Source organism: Ornithodoros turicata, chromosome 10, assembly GCF_037126465.1.
Source record: "Ornithodoros turicata isolate Travis chromosome 10, ASM3712646v1, whole genome shotgun sequence".
Lineage (NCBI taxonomy): Eukaryota > Metazoa > Arthropoda > Arachnida > Ixodida > Argasidae > Ornithodoros > Ornithodoros turicata.
The window spans coordinates 35,111,158-35,136,386 of NC_088210.1; the positions used below are offsets into that span (position 1 = coordinate 35,111,158).

At 45.2% G+C, this 25,229-nt stretch overlaps 1 protein-coding gene and 1 long non-coding RNA gene across 3 annotated transcripts in view; both read right to left on the minus strand.

The window, feature by feature from the left end:
- LOC135370029 (matrix metalloproteinase-2-like) overlaps positions 1 to 25,229 on the minus strand; it is a 65,502-nt gene that overhangs the window by 3,146 nt on the left and 37,127 nt on the right. For both annotated transcript variants that reach the window (XM_064603697.1, XM_064603698.1), the window contains exons 3-7: positions 6,816 to 7,108; positions 1,990 to 2,148; positions 572 to 813; positions 355 to 493; positions 21 to 284 (exon numbers count right to left, since the gene is read on the minus strand). In XM_064603697.1, the coding sequence (XP_064459767.1) occupies positions 21 to 284; positions 355 to 493; positions 572 to 813; positions 1,990 to 2,148; positions 6,816 to 7,108 (1,097 nt within the window). The remainder of the gene's footprint in view (positions 1 to 20; positions 285 to 354; positions 494 to 571; positions 814 to 1,989; positions 2,149 to 6,815; positions 7,109 to 25,229) is intronic.
- LOC135370031 (uncharacterized) lies at positions 11,383 to 13,152 on the minus strand. The gene is made up of 2 exons (XR_010415187.1): positions 11,630 to 13,152; positions 11,383 to 11,536 (listed from the first exon to the last, which is right to left on the minus strand). It is a non-coding gene; the product is annotated as an uncharacterized LOC135370031 (long non-coding RNA).

A 25,229-nucleotide genomic window follows, 5' to 3' on the forward strand; every position in this document is an offset into this window, starting at 1 on the left:
CCCCACTGAAATAGCCCTACCATCTGTCCACTGGAATGCAGCATCAATGTCCCGTGGCACCCCTTTCCACATGCGAATGTGCCTCGGGTAATCTGGCTCAACGCTGTTTTCTTGCTCATCGTAGCGCCAGTATTGATCACCACTGAAGAAGTAGGTCTTTCCATTGTGGCCCCACACCATTGCAGCATCAATATGACTAAGGGTGGATGGCAGTCCTAGATCTGTCAGTGGACGTGGGTAACCCCTCAATGGGTTGGTGGCATCCAGCAACCAGTATCGCCTCCCTGCACGATTACATGTTCCACGTCACATTTGTGCCTCATAGTACGATAATGTTTCTACAATGTAACTCACCCGAAAAGAAGGCAATTTTCCTGTCGGGTCTTTCGTAGGCTGCATCAATTTTCTCTACATTATCACCGAGATGCCAGAACTGACGAATCAGCACAGCACGATCAGGGTTAGGACCACGTTCATTCACTCTCCAGAAGTACTAAAGGAGCGGAAGAATATCTGGTTTAGACAAAAAGCCCGCAGTTCCAAGGGGCTGCCTGTGTGGATGTTGACATACCTTGCCCTTGAAAGCAAACATTTCCCTGCGGATGACAGAAATGGCATCGATGCTTGTGTCACATTTGTCAGGATAGCTGTCATGAGTAGATGGCTCACGCCGGGGGCCATCGTATGGTCTTTGAGAAGGAACATTGCCTTGTGGTCGCCTCTGCGGCACCTGTCCTCGATGGCCAGGTCGACGCGTCGTCGTCCTCGGAATAATTGGATGCATCGTTACCCACCTGTTGTTGTTTTTGGATCCTAAAAGAATCCAAAGATAGTATGGAAATGTGGGAAGTATCTTTTGAAGAAAAAAAAACATGCCCAGGGAAAAATGCCACTGTGACATGTCACGTGTAAAGAAATTGATAAGATATCAGACATTGTCACTGTTGGGCACGTATGAAGTATAACGTGAAATTTCGAGGTAATTAAATGTCTCACTAATTAGAATTGTCAGACAACCCCCACATGCACTGGCCACATTTTTCGCTGCTCAAAACGATGGAAAGGCTTAGAAAAGGGGGAGTTAAGAGCAGTAGAAATTAGGATTCCAAGATGAACATAAAAGTTCCGGAGGAAAGACGTTGACAGGGGACAGTTTTACGACACGCAAGTATATAAGAGAGAAGCTTGCGATAACAAAACATTTCAAGACCTAAGGAAAGTTAGTTCCTTATCGGACAATGCTACAGAAGGGATGCTGACACAGGCTCTTCCAAATGCCTTTTCTGCCCATATGCATTTTCCTTAGGTCTTCGCGAGCTTCTCTCTTATATACTTGCGTGTCGTCCCAGAATAAAAGTGCTGCAAGTTAGCGCTTGTCCCACGTCAACTTCTGTCTGTCCTCGTCTTTGCTCTGGCGGTTTTACATTAATTGTGGGAAAATCAACTGCGCCTTGCTCCTATGTCATAACATGCCAGAGGAGGCGTGCTTGTAAACTAATTTTCTCAGTTCCTCGGGCTAATATGTTTATGTAACGCCACTTTAAAGGGAACTCTGGATGTAAAAATTAGAATTTATTTAATTTTGCGTTACGAAACAGCATCGCACGAAGATTCAATACACGAAATATAACGCAAACGTTTCGTATTTCAGCAAATTTTTTGAGAAACTGGCAAGTTGTGATTTCACGAAGAGATAGGTGACATCATTGCACATACTTCTCCTAGCAATGGTGTCGGCATCTTTCGTGTTTCTTCATGTTGCAGTTCTGGTTTGGGACCTTGGAGGTGGTCATGCATCATTGTCTTGTTTCCCAAAATTAGTGATTAATTTAGTAGCGTAACTTCAGCGTCAGAGAGCGAGACAATATTTTGGTGCGATACAATGTGAAACGCATCTAATGCAAAAGATCAGGCAGGACTCTCAAGATTTATTCCGACTGTGCTTATTGGTACCTTTCTGACGCATTTCTATGCCAACGTGTGACTCACCATATAACCTCTGGATGCCCATAAGGTCATCGTAGGGTAGCTTCAGTTCCTCCTTGTCCCCCTGGTAATAAGGGAACATCAGGGAACCAGGCACAGAGGAATGGGAAAGACCCAACGAATGGCCAAATTCATGAGCAGCAACGGCAAATAAGCTCACTCCTGTGGGAGAAAATGACTACATTCAGCGTCATAACAGACTGATTGAAAATGAACAAAGCTTTCACACGAGTCTTTCTCATGTTTGCAGGGTTTGCCAACACCGTCATATGAGATTGATGCACTCGAAGCTGTCGCGAAAAAAAACGAGCTACGATATTTAATTTATGATTCTCAGATCGATATCAAAGACTCCCAATTGGTGGTGAAAAGCAATGGCAGAATGTTCGACGCGAGCGAGGACGCGATTTTTACGCTGCTACTGAGCTCACCTGTAAGCCGCCTTTCGAACTCTCCCTCGCATATTCGTCCGATAAAGTCATCAGAAAACACCACTCCTTTTACGTTGCTGAAGCCGCGCGCGAATGTTGCTTTTTGCGAGTTCGCACGCACGGCGAGCGCGTCCCGAAATCGTGGGGAAACGAACTGTCTACAGCCGCTCGCTGAAAGTAGCGGAGGAGGGAAAATGTTATTCTGGATGGTTTGGACCGAGTCTATTTGTGCGCATATTAGTATCGCATACGTTGTTGCCGATCTGGAATTACTAGAAAGATGTATTAAATTGACGACCTCGTTCCCTCCCACTAGTATTACTCGCGATGCCTGGCTCTGGGATAATTTGTTTTCCTCGAGTACAAAAAGAAAAGTCCCGTCGACAGCTGCACCACCCGTTGTCACGCGTATGACAAAGAATCGCGTCGTCTCTTTCGTTCTTTTCTCATCCTTATTATTTCTTTCTAAGAGAATGGCTCGTCACTTTGGCTCGAGTGCGCATTAAAATTGAATGCCGCGACAGGAAGCACACATCCAATTTCTGCTCCGCGCGTTTCCGGATCATCTTGTTGTGCACAATGATGAAAGATGCAACACCTTCTTTTTTCTTTATTCCGCCGCGCTGTCACCGCGAAGCAACTGTGGCTATGGATAGAGAACGGAATGGGCAGCATGCTTTGGTCTGGTCGTGGAAATGTGAATAATATAAGGTTCATTTGATGAGGCCCGCTTCGATAGCGTTTGTGGCTAGGAAAAATGTGTCCCTGGGGATGTTTGCTTGAGTTAGTCAGCTTACGAGGGCATGACTGAGTGCGTCCCACAGATGGTGGGATTTCATCTGGGAAATCTGCATCGAGCATCGGTGAAAATCGGTGATGTGGAGGGCGAATTACAAGAGTCACTGTGGGAGGCAAACGACTGTGTTGTGCCCGTCGAACAAGATACGGGTCTCTGCGGTGTCGTCTGCTCCGAATCCTACCCGTGACGTCACGGCGGCGGCACTGCAAACTTTCATTTCCGTCCGAAATATGTTGACGATAAAAATGACCGAAGGACCTGTAAGGAAGGTTCAGGAACCCTCCCAGAAATCTATCCAGCTGACACTCAAGATGAACGTTTCGAGGTATAGATGGGTTGCACCGGCCCTAAAGAAAGAGGGAAAATAAGCGCCGTTCCACCAGAAGGAGGGAAAAGGAAAGCTATGGTGTGACGTCACCAGTGGACAACGTCACAACACGGAATCTCCGACCTCTATGTATGAACCCTCCGCATATGGATTGGTCCTTCCCATCTCGTTTCGAACACTCCATTTTGAGTTGGCCCTGCGAGCTGCTTCCATGTTGGTACACCAAGTTTTCTCACGAGGTGTTTTTCCTTTTCTACGTGTCGCATTCTCGTCTACGTCGAATTTTCTGCATTTCTCGCCCCTTTTATGCATTCGTGCGTTACCGGGTTAAAGTGAACTTTTTTTTTCTTTTCACCGGTCACGTGGGTGCAACGTATGAATCGCCCAGAGAGTGAACTACAATGACCGTACAAGAAAATGAAATGCCTTCTGTGTTCAGTTGCGCAACGTACGGTACAAATGGGAGGATTTGCTGCGCGCGGATGAGTGTTCCGATTCCACAATGGATGGCACTCTCTAGCCCAAAAGACTCGTTTCGAGAAAAAGAGGGAGCCATGCTGTCTCCTGCTCACGTAACAGCCACTTCGTGATGCTCACACGGAATTAAAACTGATCGATTCCAGACGCTGTCATATTTTGTTTGGAGGGTGCTATTCCCGTGAACACGATTGTTTCGAATTCTCTCATAATTATTTCCATTAAATTCCACTTATTCTAGAGCAACTGATGTGATATCGGGATGACTTGAAAGCGGAGGTTGTAGGTTCGAGTCCCACTTGTTCAGAGGCAATATTCGTCCGGTGCTTTATTGGCGTCTGAAAGTAAGCGGACCCTTCCATTGGTCACACCAGTGAGCTCAGATTTGTCCTTTGTAGTAGAGAGCGCAATCCCTCATCTGTATAATTCATGAGACTGTTTTCCATTATCTCTCCGAAGACGGTGGATGGCTGCTCCATAAACATCAGACCTTGTCCATTCACTGCCGTGTTTGGCCAATCATTGCGTGGGATCATTGGTTACAGTTGCACAGCCCCTTGAATGAATTGGAGGGATGGCACGCTCTATGTGATGCGAGCATTAGACTGTGCCGCCGTGTCGGAATCAAATTGCGTTCCCATAGCTTGCGGGGTATGTTATTTCCGTGTTTAACTTTTAAAAATTGTCGTAAATATATTGCTCATTTAGGTTTGTTCTCCACATATATTACGGAGGATATTCCTACAATCGTCATTTTCTCACGCTTACGCTTTGTTCATCACTGTATTGGGGTACCATTCACTCTCAGGAAAAGAAAGCGAAAGAAATTCGGGAGAGAGAAAACTCTCACGTCAAGTTTCAATACCAGGCTTGGATCGTTTATCCAGCGTTCGGGTACTGCAGACGCTCAGACAATAACCGAGACAAACCTACGTTTCAGGCAAAGACCTAGAAGAACCAAGCCGAGGATGTGACACACGCACAAAGGTAGAAAGCCTCTATCGCCAAAGCATACAGTTGTCGAAAACAACACGACTGGCAGTCGAGAAGAGCAGGTTCGAATCACGCAAACAACTACCATAGATTTCTGTCAAGTCTCGCGATAAGAGAAAAACAAGAAAAAGAAAACACCACCTCGTAATCTGCATAAGATCTCCTCCTCAACATTTCAATCGGAAGCATCGAGCACTGTCTCCAAATGGACAGCATAAAACGCAGTCAAATTGGGGTCGGTCCCTCCTAGGAAATTTGTTCCATTGCTGGACTTGATAGAGAATGAAACGAGATTCTCTTGCTTTCGAGGGACGTTTTCGTCGAAAGGGTGGGCCTTATTTAAAAGCAGAAACAAGGCCACCGTATTAGCCGGCAACCGTACATCGAACCAAGGATACGGTACATTTTGGGGCCAGTCGAATTGATGGGGGTTAGAACATGGACGGAGAAAAAGACGTCTCATTAAAGCGAAAGATTTCGGTAGTTCGCTGGGTCTTTTCATTGAGTTTTTTTTTTTTTTTTTCGCGCAATTTGACGATGAATGGGAAGGAGGCACAACAGGCCAACTGAACAATACACGGATAAACACAATTTCTTATTGATTTAACCCGACATCACCTGAACGCATAAATAGCAACCGGATTTTATCTTCCGAAGTTGAGAAATGCTTTTTACTCGAAAATATTCGGACCCTTTTTATACGCGCCATGGTAAAGTAGTAGGTCAAGCAGATGGCTCCACCAGCACACATTAGAACATACATACAGTCAGTCTCGTTGAAATAGCGTGTTTCCAAATAGAAATGTTCTCTTCTTTAAATGTTCCTGGTCGATTGTCTGAGAAACTGGGGGACTGTTGGGATTTGCGCGGTGTTGCCACGACACTGGCGTGGACCAAAAGGGGTTTCGGGGGTCCAAGCACCCGAAATCGTACCTATAATAGTGCACTAGGGACTGTGAAATCTCCTCCCCCATGTAAAGTTCGCGCAGAACCCCTCCCAAAATATTTTTCTGGCCGGGCGGCCACGCCCTCTCTGGCGACAGTGCTTTGTTATCATTACCATTATTTTTGCACCATCCGTCGAGCGAGAAAAAGCCCTCACAAATATTTGACGAAAGCCCGTTGCTTATGGTGGACGCAGCTAATGAAGAAAGCATCGCACGAAGAGTAATTATATGTCGCAAAAGTCTAACTAGTAATTAGCGTAATACGGCTATAGCGAATTATGGGTACGTAATATTTCATTCCTATTTCAAATCAATAAGTATTACGTAACACTTGCAAGTCTGTTATTTCTGCTCACGAGGTAACAAATGAAACTAACGTTAATCGAAGGTAACTAATTTAGGTAACCCACTATTCGAATCGAGTGAAAACCTTGTTAATCACGAATTATGCCAGCAAAACACTCCTGCAATGATCGATGACGCTCATTTCTTACGAATATTCGTCTGGACCAGTGTTCATACTCCCGATTTTTCCGGAAAGAAGACCCTCGAGATAAAGTGCTCAAAGATAGATGTGCCGGGATTGCCCATTCGTTTTCAGCTGGGTCCTAGAGGGAGGGATAAATTGGTGCCGCCACATTTTTCGCGTCACCCCCACGGCATTCGAAGTATTTCCTTCGATCTCTCTCAAAGTCTTGTACTAACGCGGCCCCAGTAAAAGTAGCGAAATGGTTTGTAACGCGCACCGACAAGACAGAATCCTTTCATCTTGAACTGAGCCGCAACACCTATACTACACAAGTTTCCTTCCCTAAAGTAATGGCAGATTAGAAAAGTGAATTTATTCGACTCACCGTCCGAGTCCCGTTCCACGGCTCCTGCCACCCAGTTCTCATCCGCATCGAAGTGGGCGTCCCCTCCTCTGTCAGGTCCGGGAAAGAAAGCGTGTCCCAGGATGGTACCGGGTCCGTCGAAAGGGTAACCGTCTCCGTGAACCAGCCTTTCGAAAGCGATCACGATGTCGGACTTTGAGCGGCTCGGCAACTCCGTGAAGCTCAGCTTGGAGTTATCGCTCCACACCCTCAGTGCACGGCCCACTTCTTTTCTGATCATGTGATGGTCCACTCCACGGGGAAAGTTGGCAACACTGAAACGAGACTTCCTATGAGTTTCAACTGTGCTTGTGGGTGCATACTGTACCCTTAAAGGGGATTAAATAGCGGCTAAGATTACAGGCACGGAAGTTATCCTCGAGACAGTGCTTGGAAAATGTCCTCTTCCGTCGCCTGCCATGATGCACAAGGTACCCAAAGGGAGCAAATCGCCGATGCCCTGAGTCATAGCCTCATGCGGCTATGGAGTGGAGGCTACGCCATATTCATAAGCGTTCACACCTTAGCCTCTACGCAGCCTGTAGCAGGAGTCACAAACACGCGGCCCGAACACCGAGGGGTGCAAAAAATAGTGAGGGTCATTATTACAGTTACGTTGTAACAACTTTATGTATCATTGGTGACACATAAGGCTGAAATAACACTGTTGGGGGTGCACAGGGGAAAATGCTAGGGGTGGAGGAGGTCTGGATAAATCACTGCCCGCAGTGACCCATTCTGCGGCTCGAGGATCCATGACCACCAAGCAGAAAGAAGCTACCCCTCAATTAGGAATAAAACCAGATTTTCGGGGCATGATTTTTACCCTTGGCCGGCGTATAGTGCTGCCCTGTCCATGTTATTCAGAACACTCATTTGAGCACTTCTTGTGGATCATTGGATCTTTGCGTGCTCTTTGGCAGGCCACCACTGTAACTAATTAGAGGTCTTACTTCTCACAATCAGTTAAATGTAATACAAACGTCATTGTATGTTAATTTTTGAGGAGTGGGGTTAAAGTAGCAAACCCGAAGCCATCCACAGTACATGTGAGGTTTCTGTTTCTCTCTGGTTTTTGTATTCCTTTTTCCCAAGTTCAAACTGAGCAAAGGCAATACAGTGCGTAAATAGGATATAATTTCGGTGCTCCTGAACATTGTCGTAGTCGTTCTAGAATCGTTTTTATATTTTCGGTGCCGGTTTGGCCAATTTATTTCTCATGGAGTGTCAAGTGGAGGTTTTGAGTAATTAATGAATTTTGCATATACCGTCCTGCTCCACAATAACTACGCTGCTCCTCTTAGTTTATTTTATTTTTTGTATATTTTTATTAGGAAATTTTATGGTAATTACCGCCTTTTTTTTTTTTTTTCGTGGCCCTTCGTGATGTGGTCTAAGATCAATGCTGCCCGCGACTGGATTTGAGTTTGAGGCCCCTGGTCTGTAGGATCCCGCTTTGAAATACACGTGCTAGTAAAAGTGTCGCCAGAGGCCGTAATTAAAGACTGGCCGCATTTAAAAGGGTGCAACCCGTGCGGAAGCAATTTGGTGGGCTACCGCCGGACTCTATCGAAGGGCCCCCGTTTTAAGCCCCCGAATTGAGCGGGGCCTGTAATTATGCGACCTCTATCTGGCCGGCCCTGTAGTAGCAGCTGGTGGCGACAGACTGCATTTGCATGTTGCTCTTGCTCGTGCAACCTTGTTTTCGTAGTTTTTCCAAAGAGTTTCTTCCCAGGGTATAATAAATGAAGGTTGTTTGTTCATCGAACCATTCATGGTAGAGACGGCAACAACTCTCACAGAGACGCTCATGAAAAATCTTTGCCCTGGCAAATGACTAATTGATGAAAATATGGCAATCAATATTTTTAAACAATAACGGGGAAAATGATAACCAATGAATGTATGAATTAACTAAGGAGAATTTATTAGTTGAGTGAATGAAAGGACGTCATTACCAACTCCAGCAGTTGTGACATCTGGACACTCCAAAGATTTTCGTACTTTTGTATACAATATCTTCTCTATGGATCATCTATCCGGATTAAACAGAAAAATTTAATGAAACAAAAGTCGTCCCCCGACTATAGACAGGGTCCGACTTTTTTTTATGTCTTTTACGCACGAGCCCTATCGGGTTGAAAAAAAAAAAAAAAGAAGAAGCTGTTAGTAGCATGTGGAATGTTGTCGTCGTTGTCGTCTTTTCAGATTTCAATGGTACCGGAAAACGAAAAAAAAAGCTAAATATTTTTCTTTAATAAATGGGACTACTCACACTGCGCGTTGGTGAAAAAAAACAACAACAAAATATCATTTATTGCAGGCATGAGAAGATCTAGTCATCTGGCGCAAAGTTAATTGACATCTCGGGTTCGGCTTATACGCGGGTAAAGACCGTGGTAGCTGTGGTAGCCTCGTAAAGCGACCTTCAAAATAGTACATAGAGGAGTTTTCGAAGATTTTTCATTTTTCTTTAATGTATCTTTGTGCGCGCGTTGCATCCTGGGAGATACAGTCCTTCACGTTTCGATTTCGCTGACCTTGACACCTCGTGGACAATGGAGAGACCGAGAGGGGAGAGATCGAAACAGTTTGGGGACCTTCTTCTCCTTTCTGATAAGCAACTTCCCACAGTTCAATGCGGCGATAAGCTCTCTGGGGGTTTTCACGAGTTGTCAATTCCATCGTTGGAGAATCAACTACATCCTGAGGGAGTGTATTCCATTGAGATATCGTCCGCAAGAGAAATAGGGAAGGCCCCTTATTTCGTTTTGCGCCCCAAAGCGGAACACTCTATATTCTAAAGCTACCTAATCTTGCGGCACCTTCCGGCTGAACGATCTTAAGTTTTATCAACAGCCTGGAAGTGAGCGACACATCCTTTCCATGGGCGGAAGCCGATAACGAGGCCAGCATCTACGACGCTTCCAATGATTTCAAGGATTTTTGAGCTCTCATTCGAAACAAAACCATGTATGCTGGCACCTGTGTCTCGCTGAGAGATTTTTTTTTCTTTGGCGTGAATGATGGACAGCATGCGTGGTGGGCCGCCGGAAGGACCGAACCTCTCAGCATGACCCGGCTGGAGCCAATGAGCGATCCATTCGGGTGGATAGAATCATCTATTTTCGCTCAAACCTTCTATTTGAGGAGCGAAATATTTTTCTACGCGTTAATTCCGTCTCATAAAAGGAAGCACGTTGCTATATATCGATTTACTAGTGCATCATCTTGGTTGCCCCATGGTTGTCTACATCCACAACATGTAATGGGAGGCAACGTCCTGTATCCTCGGCTTATTAATCCGCCCTTTCAGCTGGGCTGCACGGCGACGCGGAAGTTCACTTTTTTATTTTTTCACAACGCATCTTCGTAAGTTTGACTTTTTCGAGTAAAACCATATATCTACCCCACGAATCGATTTTAGTCCGCGTCTGTCAGGAATATGCGCCTTTCTTGGAATAGTTTTGCGAGCAAGACGGAGGGCGGCCTACACAGTATAGTACAGTGGTGCGGTTACGGCAACACCGTAACCGCAGCGCTGATCCTGCATACAAAGCATACACTTCCATCTGTTGTTCGTGTGGTCCGATGCAATGTTGACCAGCCGATTTCTTTTTGCTTTAACACGATAAAACGCGAATGCATTCCTTCCACTCCGAAGTACGTGTGGAAAAATATCCACCGATTTTTACGTCTCAGTTGGCGGTCTAGCACAGCGAAGCAAGTACGACTGTGAGCTGCGTGGACAGGATACGACATCATGAGGAATCTGAAGAGCATGCCGGAAAACCCAGGGAAAGTCTTGAGACAGATTTCAACCAACTTTCACCATCAACATCGCACCAGACGGCAGCTACAACAAATGGAAAAGCTTACGTGTCTGATGCGCACAGTTCTGCAAATTAAGCTACGATAGTAGGAAACATAAAGCACCGAGGTTTCCTACGTTGGTTGGGGAAAATGTAACTTTCCCCTTTACTTCCTAATTATATAGAATAGAAAATGTATTGTTCCGAGAGAAAGCCATTACTTTATTCGAGGGACGGTTCGATATCGAATCTCATCAGAGCAAATTGATACGAAGAGTCACGTAGGCTCGATCGTCAAATCTTGAAACTGATCTTCGGCCGACGTCGCTAAAATATATGCGTACCTTAACAACCTCGAGAGAAATAATTAGGCTCCTACATGCACCGTATTGCACTTTTTTTTGTCCCACATACGGTGGGGTCGCGCATTCCCTAATTAACGATTTGTTACTCTCGATGCGAATGGCCATCATGGGAGATTTCATTCCGCTTCTGCCCGTTTCCTTATCTTTTTTAAATACCTATCTGTTAACTTTCCTGCTCTCCGATAATTGGTGACGTCACCGCAGTGATCGATCTGTGCAGGATTAATTTTTACCACCTGGGGGTTCTGTGTTCTCGGCCGTAATTGAACCTTGGGATCTTTACCATGTCGCAATCAGCTCATGATGCATGCTGTGTTTTCCTCAACTTTCTCGTACCATCTCGCTGTTCCGTAGTGAAAAAAAGATGAAAGCTCAAGAGAAAATGATATTTATAGCTTCATCTCAGTTCCAGCGGTATACAGGCAGGAACGACCCAGTCCCACCGAGTACGGTCCGTTTTCAACAAATCCTTTCCTCTTTGGAACACCGTCCAGAGATGGCGGACGCTGCTCGGGTGTCACCAAACCTGAGCATGAAAAGCCAACGTATAATTGTCTGGGAATGATTTTAAACAAAATCTGGCCATTCAATTATCTATAGTCTCCACAGGAATGCTCACTTGTTTTTGCTAGCGCCGCGAAGTGGCTGTGTAGAGATGGGGTTCTGTTTGGAAGGTCTGTCGGAACACGTGAGAGCATCCTTTTGATCCCCGCATTAACCGTTTGAAGAGGGACGGCCTCTACACTCGTATTATCTGTCGCAGCCGTGTAGGAGCTGCTTGAAGATTTTCCTCAGCTTCAATATCTCCTTCAAAAATCTCATATTGATGTGCAGTGATAGTAGGATTTGGTGCAGATCTATGCTGGATACTGTGATTCTATGGGGTTTCAGTCTAAACACTATTCGGGGCAATTTGGGCAATGAGCGAGGACCATCATAATTTGTTACGAGTTTCTTTTTTTTTTTTGGGGGGGGGGGGGGGGACGTGCTTTAGTTGAACCGTATAAACCGTAATGATTTTAGGTTCGGCTGATGGGACGACCGTGAAAGAGATGAATATCGATCTGGGTACACATTCCCCCTTATCAATAACCTTGATCGCGAGGCTTTATGCTAAAGCTGACGTCGTGAGATTGGCTTTTCATTTGTATGGACGTACTCTGCCTGACACTTCTTGAAGGCTTTCATACTGTAGAGCAGAGATAGTGAAACGTATGTGGGCAAAGTATCGAAATTATTCCTCAAAAACCTTTCTTAGATCGAGCGCTCTGTCTTCCTGGTCGTTGCTCATTCATGACCACGAGTGAGTTTTGCCCATGTTCATATTCTCGTTTGCTGACTCATGCTCACTCGTTCCCTGCTCAGCTCATTCGCTACATTGAGCACGAGTGAGCATGAGTGAGTTTTGCCGAGGTATGGGGTTATTACGCGTCATATAGGAATGCTTCGCCCCGCCAGGCTGATTAAAAAAGAAAAATAAATGCAATTTCACACGAAAGAGCCATAGCCTTGGGAATGGTGCTTTTTCAGAACGCAACGATAAGCGAGTGAAGAAGGGCATGCATAGATAGATGCAAGACGAGGCCTTGAACCGGAGACGCACCGCGATAGCGAGATAGAAAACACACGAAGAAACTCTATGGAGAGAGAAATGTCTCCGTGTCCCGGGTTGGAGAAAATTATCCTCTTCAGAAGTGGCCACGTTTTTACTTCTTTTTTAGTAAAGGCTCTCGAAATACCTTCCATTCCTAGTTGTATTGTAGGAGAAAGAGAAAATGAATTATTGTAGCAGATTCATTGGGTGAAACGACATATCTGACGACGTGTACAATGGAAAATGTAAGGAAGAAAAGGTTCGTCAGCCCAATTTACTTTCTTTCCGTGGATTATTTTCTCACTGGTAGGTCAAACCTTGGATGAAGTTGATGCATGGAAAGTGTCCTGAGGCTGGAACGCACAATCAGACGAGGCAGACCAACTTGTTCGAACCGCTGATCAACATAATATTTTCTAGGGAAACTTTAGTCATGCAGGCATCCAGATATAGTTACATGTGGTTGATACGAGTAGCTGCCGAGTTTTCGAACGGAAAGTATGTAGTTCCTGAAAGAGTGTGAAAATAGATGACCGAATCCAAGATGAGACGAGATTCTCTCCAGCTCTCACTCACTCAAGGAGGTTGTGATGGGTCTGTAGCCCGTGACACCACAGCCAAACTGAGTGAGGAAGCGCCAAAGAGGTTCACACAAGGAACCGCACTTTCGTACCAGACACGTGCTGCAACTGTGGCAACCACTCTCTTGCTGCCAGGTATCGAAGCAACAAGATTCTCGCATTCAGATATGCCCGGCAATTTGCTAACGAGCAGGGATGTTTGTCATCAGCACACTGCGACGTAAGACGCCCCCACAACAACGCCCATCCAGAGTAGACGTCACAAAATACGACCAAGTTCAACTCACAGACATCCGAGAAAGCACCATAATCGCCGCTCAGAAATATTCCTCGCCGCACGCGAGGACAATTGGGAAAAAAGGTTCACCGACGAGTAACGCGTGGCTCACCGATATCCAAATGACTCAAGTAGTTTTCCCAAGAATTAAAGACTGCAAAACGTCTGGAAGCAGATGAGACAAACTCGTCGAAGCCATCGACGTCTGCGAAGATGAGAACCTCGCAGACGATGGTGTCGTCTGCAAAGTACCGACGTGGCGAGTAGAATCAGCAGCGGTCAGCACGATGTCTTTGCGCCACGCGTGTCTCCAGCGACTGAAGGAGGCCTTCCTCCCCCGTCCTTATCGGCTTGCTCGGCGCCGTCGTTTCTCCGGTTTCCGATGAGATACGACAGCAGAAATCCAATCGCGCCGGCCGCCTTTCGCCGCCAGGCGACCCGAGAGGGAGGCGCCCTCCAAATCGCCGGTGGGGAGAGGAAAGAAAAAAACAAAAAAACTTACGCAAAAAAGTATCACAGCGTGCAACGAGCGAAATTCAAAAAAGAGGCGGCGGTTTTAGGACATCTTTTCCTTCCCGACGACCTCCTCCTCTCTCATTCGGGGGGGGAGTGGTTCTATGCTCTTTTGAAAATACTTCCGAATGACTTTTATACGCGATTTCTAGAAGGGCCAATTTGGCTTAGATTCAGAATGTGAAGGAACATAGGGGAGTTGCCCTGCACTTTTCAGATGACACGCATTTCTCTCATGAGAAGAATAATGACCCATGTGAAGCCTTGTGAGATGCAGCATCCGAACATTTGGATCCGAACATTGATTCATTCAAAGAATTCTTCGTTGAATGTCCACAATTACTTTTCCTACGGGCAAAAATTTCCCAAGATCCCCAGAGCGTGAAAGAGTAGCCAATTTAGGGGCGTCTCTCTCTGACGCCAACAGACGATGGAAGCACAAAGTTAAACGACACCTCGGTCTATCACCCACAAACACAGCTCAACTACGGATGGCAATGAAACAGGATGCCTCTAATGAGGTCCTGCCAGAACACAGATAACGCCATCCGACATTCGTTCTCTGTCGGTTTGTCGGGTTCATGCCGCCGCCATCTTGCCTGATTAGAGCAGTAATTCTGACTCCGTCCATGTTACATATTATACAGCTGTGTGAGACAATAATGATCCACGACGGTTGACAACTAGCGTCGAAACCAGCTACGAAGGATTTACACCGCATCCTCTCTCCTTTTATATTGTCGTTTTACGATTAAAATTACTTTGAACGATTTCTAGGGATGAAAATCGGGTGCTTCTTTAAGCATTTTAGTCGTGGTCAAATAGGGTGCTACTAATGTATTCCACTGTTATCAGGATTGAAGTAAAAGGGAAGTAAGTCTAGCCAACGTCACTGCAGACCGCACTTCCGATATACGTATATGCGAAGCAGTCGGAACAATATTTTGGAATTAACTTTACACTGGGAGGAGGTGATCACCCCCAGTTTTTCCTTTTCAAAAATGCACCGCCAAAGGCTACGCCACTGATGGAAACATACGCTTGTGGTCTCTAAATGAAAAGCATCTAAGGATAAATCACGCGTAGTTTGTGGACAGGTCTGTAGCTTGTACAGCGATAGTATTATCTGTTTCTAACCATATATTGCAAGAAATGTCCGCCTTCGTCTGTTCTGAAGATTCGGGTCCTGATTCAGATCAGATTGTCCGGAGGGAGTAATAAATCAGTTTTTACTCGAAAAATCGGATCATACGCATGCAGTTCAAAAATACCGCCATTTTTCTTTCTTTTCTTTTTCTTTTTTTCTGAGAGGAAAACCCATTTAGAATCGAAGGGTTTGTATTTCTTAAACTCCCAGAGCTTGAACCGCTGTCAGTTACATGCAGTTGTTGTTGCCAAGAGAAATACCGTATCAACTACACTAACTATATAGTAATATATATATATAGTATAGTATTAACTAACAGTATCATTTATTGCCTCAGCTCGAGGAATAAATGCACCTTCTCTTCCTATCCCTAACACGGACGAAAATTTCATTTTATCGCGCAATACTTGGTTAAACTTTACATACTGTATTCGACTACTGTACATCATACTGTTGTATCTATCATATAATAGCGTATATATGAATAAAATGAATATATGCGATACAGTCATTATTGTTAACGCAACGTTTCGTATCGCGGGTGTCCCCCCGTGGAATTGCACCCCCATGTAACAACGTAAATACCCTCTCGAGTAAATAACCATCTCAGGGCGGTTCCGTTCGTGGCATCCAACAGTTTCTATTGCATGATTGACTTCGGGTCGAGGGCAAGAGAGAGAAAAAGATAGTATCCTCCGCCTTTGTCAACTGACGACCGAAGACGATGAGGCCGCGATTTGATTCGGTGCCTTTCTTCTTCTTCTAAATATGTCGTGAAGGGAATGTAAGGTTTTGTTTCGATAACAGTAAAAAGGATTCTCTTATTTTGTCTGAATTTGACCGTGAAGCCAACGACGTTTATCACCAGGGTATGATTCTTCTTTCTCCCGAAGTTTGCCTACGTTGCCCCCACATTCGATAAATACTAATGTGAAACTCTTCAAATGGTGCGCAGATATAGGACGAGGCACGATGCGAACATCTTCACGTAATCGACGACGCTTAATATTCAAAGCGAGGGCCTCTTTATAGCGCTAAAATGTTGTTGCGACAGCACTTGCCGCTTTGCCTTCGAAACGTGGTACGAAAAAGAAAGCACCCGATTTCAAAGAGTGAAATATAAAATTTTTCAAGACGTAAGCGGGGAGCAATGTTTTCGCGCTTAAATTCGTATCAAAGCGGACGTGTTTATTGTCAGGGCCTTCGTGAGCACCTTTTATATTGAGGAGGACATTTCGTAGTTTCTCATCGTTTCAAGTTTGCGGAATTACATTCTCAGTGCTGAGAACGTGCCTCAAATGCCATCTTTGCGATACGTTGTGATGAAAGCACTTTGTTCGTTTGTTTTTGTAAAGAAAGGTTTTCAATGAAAGCCTTCTGCTGACATCACTATGGGATGTGGAAAGAATGTCCCCCCAGTGGGTGAAATCCAATGTTAGCGTGAGACTGTTTACGGACATCTAGTGTTGGTTGAGGTTGCTTCGAACGTAACTAGCCAGGCGCATGTATGCAGCAAATGACGCAGTTGGTTGTAGCGTTTGTATTTTCCCGTGGGCTCTCAAGCGGGTACCTATCTTGGTGAAAGTGGAAGAAGAGATTTTTCCTCGGATTTGGGTATATGAGAAGTCGAAACGCTGTTAATCCCCTTATCCGGGTAAGGCCTCTTTCACAGGACCGTTTTTAACGGAGCCAAAACGGACTCATTGGAACCTCGAATGCCCTTAGGTGCGAAAGGGCCCTAGGTGAAACATTACTGTATTTTTATCCAACATCTCTATCTTATCACCCAATCGATGGAGACCGATTCCGACATAATTGCAGCTTTTGATGGAATGTTTGTTAGTTGGCTATTCGGCCAATTGGTAGTTTCCAAAGGCGCCTAATTAAAAGAGGATTTTAGTTTATGGTCCTCATAATTCCCAGACTTATGTAATGGTTAGCTATAGTGTTTTTCTTTCTTTCTTCGTCTTTTTTTATTGTGCAAGCCGAAAGCTGTATCGAGGGAAGAACTGGGTTTAACCTGACGAAAAAATCATCCTTGGGGAGGAGGTTACTGTCCACGTAGCTGGATCCCAACATAATTTACCGCAGCGTATGCAGAAGACACACAGGCAAAAGAAACAAAGTACAACGAACCTTACTAAAGGCAATGACAATATTATGGTTATAATTTTGAATCCGTTTCGTGGACCACGTCTCGAGTCATTACGAAAAAGGCTCATTAAACCCAAAGCCAGCACATAACCGACCCGTTTTCCGTCCATCTTTCTCCGTAATCTCAACAGTTGATGACGAGCGGGTGGTGTTAGATAGGGACAATTTGGGTGCGTTAATCCTCCAGAATATTTTCCTCCCACTCGTCTATTTACCCTTCCTCGTTATCTGCTTCCTTCCTTCACATATTCGGGTACACAAGACGACCAGAGGATGGAGCACTAAAGGCGCGCCTTGGAATGGCGATCAGGAATTACCACACTGGAAGACAAAGAAGAGGGTGGAAGTGTACTGCTTGCAACACACTTATCTGAAATCTATTGCAGTAGTTTCAGGGTTGAGCAATATGCCGTCTATTAGACGGAAGAAACAGTCACCTGGAAATTTCGGACAGGATAAACCGCGGGCTGACGGTTTCAGACAAGTGTGCAGTACGTTCCTCCGGGAAATGGCTTTCAAATCCCTCCAAAGGGCTCCGAAAAGGCCGCCAGTGTGAACACACATTTTCAGTTGTATTCGACACTATACTTAATAACGTGTCAAATGCTAGGAAAGAGAGACCAACTGGCGGACACTTTTCTCTCGAATGGGTCGCCGACACGATGACTCATATGGGTACACGCAGAGACGTTTGTGTACGTATCTGCTCTGAGGTTCCTGTTTTCATCGAGATCTGCGCTCAAAATTCTCCCTGACAACCAAGCAGAATGTTCGTAGAAAATCAATGCACTGGCGCTCATTAAACGAAACCAGCAGGATATGAACGTCCGCTCATGATAACTAACGGAAACGGAATATCCGGTTTCTGCCTCAAGTCTTTCAAATGGAATAGCCGTTTTGTTTTACTCGGTACTCGACTACAAAACTGTGCCATCTACCGTCGCTGCCGCGAAACGTGACGCTATCGTTAACGTCATCAATTCTGGAAAGTTTTCACCACTCTCATTAGTCGCGCTTACATGAACTCGACAAAAGCGGGGTTTATCGCAGCAAATCCTCGCCCTATCGGGCCGTGTCAACTAATCTTCTAGGGAAGATTGATATGAGGACAGAGGAGGTGCGATAAGTCAACTATAGGCTCGTTTCTGTCGGGTTCATGTAACCACGACTATTGGTAACAGTCTGCGCTGTCGATCTGCAATTGAAGGTGTCATAGCAGTAGCCTGCTAAGAGTTCTCCCATTGTCGTTCAGCAAGGACAGCCTAGAAATTTGTCCTTATTTGTATCTAAGGTCGAGAACGGGTTGCGGTCTGTTTCACACTACCGTATTTGTCGTCCGTTTGCTTCGTAGAACCTGAAGGTCCGCGTAGGGGTCCGTTTTGGCTCCGTTAAAAACGTTAATGTGCCTCATTTCGTGTGGTCCCGCTGTATTATTTACTTATTTTGTTATTTGTATATCGTGTATTTGATTACATAATCCTTTTGGATGACATCATATGCGCTGACGTGGCTTTGTCCCGAAACATAACTTGGATGGGGTACAAAGAAAAAAAACGGGGAATTTTTCGAGAAATGTCATTTAACCTGTCAGACCCTCAATGTGGAAAGGATGAACAAAATGCAACAGTGGACCCGAAAAGAAGGACAATTGCGTTAAAATGGGGTAGTTGGTATCGGGTAGTCATAACTAAGTCCAAGCACTCAAAGACAGGACGGCAGACAGCGCAACAGTTATATATAACCTAATATAATAAATCTGCTAGTAAGCAGAACTGATGTGCTGCTTGAACTTGATTATGACTACTCGAAAAGAAGGGTTGCTATGACAACAGACCCGAGGTAAAGCGTCCTCATTAGAAAACGTTGACCAGTTGATCAGTGTGTGGACGAGACCGTCATTAGTTCAGAGGATGGACGTCACGAGGGTAAGAATATTGTGAGCGAGGCCACAGTGGATTCATTCTTGAACGTGTTCTGTCCCCTAATGAGCCTTATCTTATGCCAACATTGTTTCTCTTTTATGCGGTTATATTCGCGCAGTGTCCTGGTTTGCGGGTAGAAATATACTGTACAATATTTTGAAATCCGCGACGATAACGTGCGGATATTCTACCGCAAACAAGCGTCTCTGTCGACGTTAGGTGGATCCGTAATTGAATTCAAAATGGTATTCAAAACAATGTTCCTGAGCATGCTGAAAAGAGAAAATTTTCATCGTGTAACTTCTCTCTCTTTTCGGATGTCAGCTAGCGCGGATACTGTCAATGTTATCCGCGCTCACAACGCGTAACTCTCCATCCTTAAAATTTTGAACGGCTTCGACTCATCTCTCTTACCGGGGATCGAGGCATTCCTCCTCAGACCGCCTGAGAGACATTCCCATTGTCGCCGCTTTACACCATTTCATATTTACCTACACAGAATAAGTCATTTCGTGTTGCATGTACCTAGTTAAAAGACTTCCCGTCACTGGTAAAGTCGTCCACTGTGAAGGTTTCTACGTTTACTCTGCACAGGCTTTCGTGTAGCAATCTACATTTCTTCGGGTGCAAAAGAGGCAGGGTGCAAACTTTAGCCGAGCAAGGAATCGATTCCGTCCGATTTTCCATTCGTGCTGAAATAACCTCTCCTATTCGTGTACAGGATTTCTTGCGATATAGATCTTGTTGTTTCGTATTGAAACTACCAGGCAAAAATGGGAGAAGTCTAGCACTCGCAAGTGAATAAAATCAGTATTTAAAGATATTGAAACATTTATTTTACTGATAAACAAACTTTCGGACGGAGATGAAGGACGGACTCCGTCCGAAAGCTTGTTTATCAGTAAAATAAATGTTTCAATATCTTTAAATACTGATTTTGTTTCGTATTACAAGAATAGCTGGAGCACATGCCACCGCTCCGGAAGGCGAGCTTTTCCTCGAGGCAGCACAGTCATGCGGGGGAGCTGCCTTGCACCTAAAGGGATTGCGTACTCCCGCCATCGTCGTAACATAGCACGTAACGGGCATTTTGAGGCGACTGTTTATATACATATTCCCATTGGCATAAAACCGAGAGATGAAAATTTCCTTCTTTGTTATCTCAAGATCTAGCAGGCTTTGTTTTCGGCTGTTATATCTGCTCATAATCGAACACAACTCTAAGCTCGAAACGAGTGGACGTTTCTGCACCATCCTTTTAATAGAGAAAGCAACCTTCTTATCAGTCAATAAATACCGAGTTTATATTTCCTCAGCGAGCCAGGAAGAAAATTTCGATCCAACCAGTCGCAATTTGAAACCTTCTAGCCGAATAACGCGAGACAAACAAAAGAATCAACACGAAGAAGAGAACCATTGTCGTTCTGTAGGTACTCCGAGCCTAATCATGTAAAGTGTTCTCCTCCATTCTTCCACATTCCCATAGGTGTCGCTGAGGCCTTAGCCGACGCGGAGGTTGTACGCTGGGTTCCAGGATAATTGGATTCTTGTTATATACTGCCTGGGGAGTTTCCCATTCTGTAGCAATAGATCTTCCTTTGCTGGCAAAGATGGCTTTCTCGTTTTCTCTGTCGCTCACTCTACAAAACCACACAAAAAAGAAATAGCCATAGACGTTTTCCGCTCTATTAAACAGTTCTTTCCCTATTTTTGCTGTCCACGACACATTCGTAGTCATCCCTCCTTCCATTCAGCAACTTGTTTACTTCTCTTCTCTTCCTTGGTGTTCACTTTCGGTATTCCAACCGACGGAGACTCAACCTTTCACACAAGCAACGGGCTCTGCTGGGCATATGGAAAAAGTGACCCGCCGAAACCCCTCCTAAGCGTACACAGCCCATCCGATCCAACATGGCCCAGCGCTTGGAAATTGCTAGGTCGGCGCCCGCGCTGGATGACGTGACCCGCCCGAACATGAGTGCCCGGAAATATCACGCTAGGGACATCGCGGTCGCTCGTCTTCGGGTTCCGTCGTCTGCTAACCCATGTGAACATGGACGTGCAGGCCAATGAAGGCCCTCGCCACCCTCGCGGTGCGGACGTGACGACGTCAGATATACAGGGTGTCCCAGAAAGCGTGTCATTGAATTCTAATAAAAAACCTACGCCACCTAGAGTCAACGGCTATTGTTCTTACTAGGTTTTTGCCACCTCCTGATGTGCATGTCATGTAACCTAAGTTTAATTATGTAAATTTTTGCCAAGTGAACTCGGAAATTTGCCAAGTAAAGGTCACTTTTTAACGCCACTAACATGAAGAGCGTGCCGAATTTACTCAAATTCATGATAATTGACAGTGGTATTCAGGATCTAATCTATCGGGAAAAATAGCCGAACATCATGCTTCTCGGGACACTTGAGTATAACGCGCGAGGACTTTTTGAGCGCAATCGCTCCCAGTTCGACGAAAGGAGGTTGGAAACCCAGCCCACTGAGTGATTGTAGAAAAAGTGACAGTTCCTGAAATTGGGAGAGGGTAGGTATGGGCCCAGCTGAAGCCGGACGTGATAAGCTATGCCTGTGTTATCTCTTTTTACCATGCCGGTGTGGGTTGGGTTTCCAACCTCCTTTCGTCGGACTGACATTATTTCGCGGAAAAATTCGCGCTATCCTCCGCGAGCTCTGTAGAGCATGATTTTCGGCTATTTTTTTTTCGATACGATAGCTTCTCAATATTCCTGTCAATTAGAATTAATTTGAGTAAATTCGGCACGCTCTTCACATTGGTGGAGTAAAAAAAGTGACCTTTACTTGGCAGTTCACTTGGCAAAAATTTACATAATTAAACTTAGGTTACACGATATTCACATCAGGAGGTGGCAAAAACCCAGTAAGAACAAATACCGTTGACCGCATGATTCTATGCAGTGGCGGAAGAAGTGCTAACCTGCAAATTCCTGGTGCTCGGAAAGCGGCACGAGAACGCAGTTGCCCGGAATCTGGCAGGGAATGACCACGCCAAGTCGCCATAAGAGAGCGGTACCGGACCATCAAAAATAAGGACCCCCCAACTCGGAAATATCGAAACACGTGGCAAGTTGCGGTGGCTGCACACCAACTTGATAAGACGATTTGTGCAAAGTACACCACGGATAACAAGAACAGGTGATACAGGAAGCTGTGTTTATAGCTATAACCCCTCGGTGCATTAGTAATCCCTCAATATATATATATATTCTCCTCTCTCTCGGAAACCTTGAAATGTGTCTATTAAATCATTTTGTGGTTTCGGTTCTACGTGCCGTGACGTCCGTTCCGTTACCCAAACCCGGGGGGATATGCATTCCTCGTCCGTGAACAAATCAATCGATCAATTTATTTATTTACTCCCAGAAGACACGAGAGAAGCGAATAACAACGCACTAAAAAGAGATACACTGACACAAGGTAAGTGCACTTTTAGAAAAACTAAACTACCACAGATCAAGCGTATGAAAAGGCAACGACGCATGAAGAAAAAAAAAATCGCAGGAATTGACTGACTTTATGGTGAAATCTTAAGTGATATGCAGTTGCGAATGTTGGGAGGGTGAGTGATGGTTGCAATGTTAGATGGGAGATAGTTCTATTCGATGGACATTTTAGGAAAGAATGAATTCGATAAGGAAGAGGTGTTACATTTAAAACGAGCCACTTTGAATTCATGATCGAGTCATCGATTTGGTTCATCATGGCGAGTAGTTGTTATTCATGAATCTGGTTGTACGATTTTGGATGACCTAGCTCAAGTTGACGGATGAGGAAAGCTGTATAGTAAACGAACATGTAAAGATGTAAACCAGTTAGTTTTCGTCCCTCCTTCCACTTTTGAACACATATGAGTAGATTTTCATACATCCACAGTTGCATGTGTGTCTGATACTCTGACATGTAGGTACCCGACCTTCCTCAAAAGAGAAACGGAGACAATGGGTGACACAGAATTCTTTCACTCACTTTCCCGAATTCTTGGAGAGGTTCCAGAGAAAGATACACAGATGTATACATAAACCCAGCAAGAAAGCAGTTTATGTCACAGTTCCCCACAAACAGACCTCGAAACTCCAGCTTCCTTCGTAGATTGTAGTCCGTCCTGGAAGCGAGTCTTATCGCAATGGTGTCCCGATTGGGGAAGATTCGGGAAAGGCGGAAATCGACGGGACAGGCAGGAAACAGCCGATCGCGATGGCAGTTAAAAGACGCACGAGGGAAATGATGGTAGTCATTTCGAGGAAAGGCATGCCCAGAGCTTCCCCGACATCCTGGTTTGCGAAATAAAACGTTTTGAAACCCGTCAGGATATCCGCAAATAGTGCCGTATGCATTACAGATAGGTTGCGGATACCGTGCTCACTTCTAACCATATCCAGGATCGTACCTTTGTCACAGACAATCTCTTGGAAACAGTGCTGAACACTCCGGTCAGCTAAAACACTTTCGCATGGTTCGGTTCTTTCAAGGGACACTTGTTGACGTTCTCGATCCGACACTCGTTAAATATGTAAGTAACAACACAGATATACAAAACGCAAATTAACTGGTGCGTGTCGACGACGTTCGACATGCTGCTCGATCTAAGTCTCTCTCCCTCCTTCTCTTTCTCGCTTCAGGTCAGTGTTGCTGGCCGAATGTTCGGAAAACGAAACCAATTTCGAAACTAATTTCCGCGTGCTTCAATACGCATTCAAGTCAGTACCGAGGTAAACGCTATTTTTCTCCATGTCGCAGTTGGCGAGACAGACGAACGAACCAAGTTCGACTCCGCGCTCTGACGTCAGAGGAGTCAGCCATTCATACTGGCTCTCTCCCGCTTCACTGGTGGAGATGCCAGCCGTGTCCGTGGCAGGGGTGCTCAAATGTTGCTTCTCCGACAATTTGTGCTGTGAACGAAATGGACGGACCTTAAACAGCACTATGGGATAGAAACAGCCGATTCAAGGAATGGGCACCGCCATTAGACTGCCACACCGTGATAGTCACAGGAACTGTGCACGTATGGACTGTCGTTTGCAGAGTTCCTTCATTTCCCCGTCTGTGTTTTCGTTCATTTCCCCCCGCTCGGGAACCGGTGGAGAAAAGACATCGCATCGGCCAGCACTCCTCACGTGAACAAGTGTGCATATCGCACACGGAAGCAAGCAATCTTCTTTTTCCTTCATCTTTCGAACATTGATACGCTAGTCAGATGTTTACCGGAATGTTACGTTATCGTAAGTCATACTCATGAGAGACGGCGGCCACTAGCATTCATCCCAATGGGAAGAGCGATTTTGGCAGTCCACCACTGTTGTGACGTCGCTGGGAACGAGGCTAAGGAGCGCACGGAAACTGGTGGTTTGAGAGTAACGCGACAAGGTCTTATAGAAAAGGTGGGAAGAAAATTCGCTCTTCCCACGGTGACACTGAAAACAGTTATAACATACGACAGTGTATACAAGCTAAATTCGACCAAGAAAATCTCAGTAATTTTCGCGGAGATGAGAAGTCTGCTGCCGTGCCAGTTGAGCTGGGAAAAAGCGAGACGGGAAGAAACGGTATTCTTCCTACAAGCGGCGTTCCGTGGCTCGTTTTGCAACAAACAAAGAGAAGCCGAGCCATTGGGAAAAATTCCTCCAATGAGGAGTGACTTTCTAGCAGCGATCGATAGGTGGCAGCACACTTTTGATGATCATCTGTTATGGAGGGCTCTTTGGGGCCTCCAGGCGGATAATTGCTACAGAGAGAACAATTAGCGGGGGAAATTGTTCCTTAAGTCAATATCATTTGCGCTTTTTCTAAAAATAGAATCGAAATAATATAAGCGCCATCTGTAGGCCATTGAAGACGTCACAGAGTAGGGGCAAGGTTCGATGGATTCATTTCTGTGTTCAGTAGACGGGGAAGTCCACTTTTCCAGATAATGCCGCAGAATCGATGTTGTCGTCTGGATCAAGCCAAACTCGATATTTTCTTGCATTTCAATACTACAAGGCTACAATGCTAGTGAAAAAAA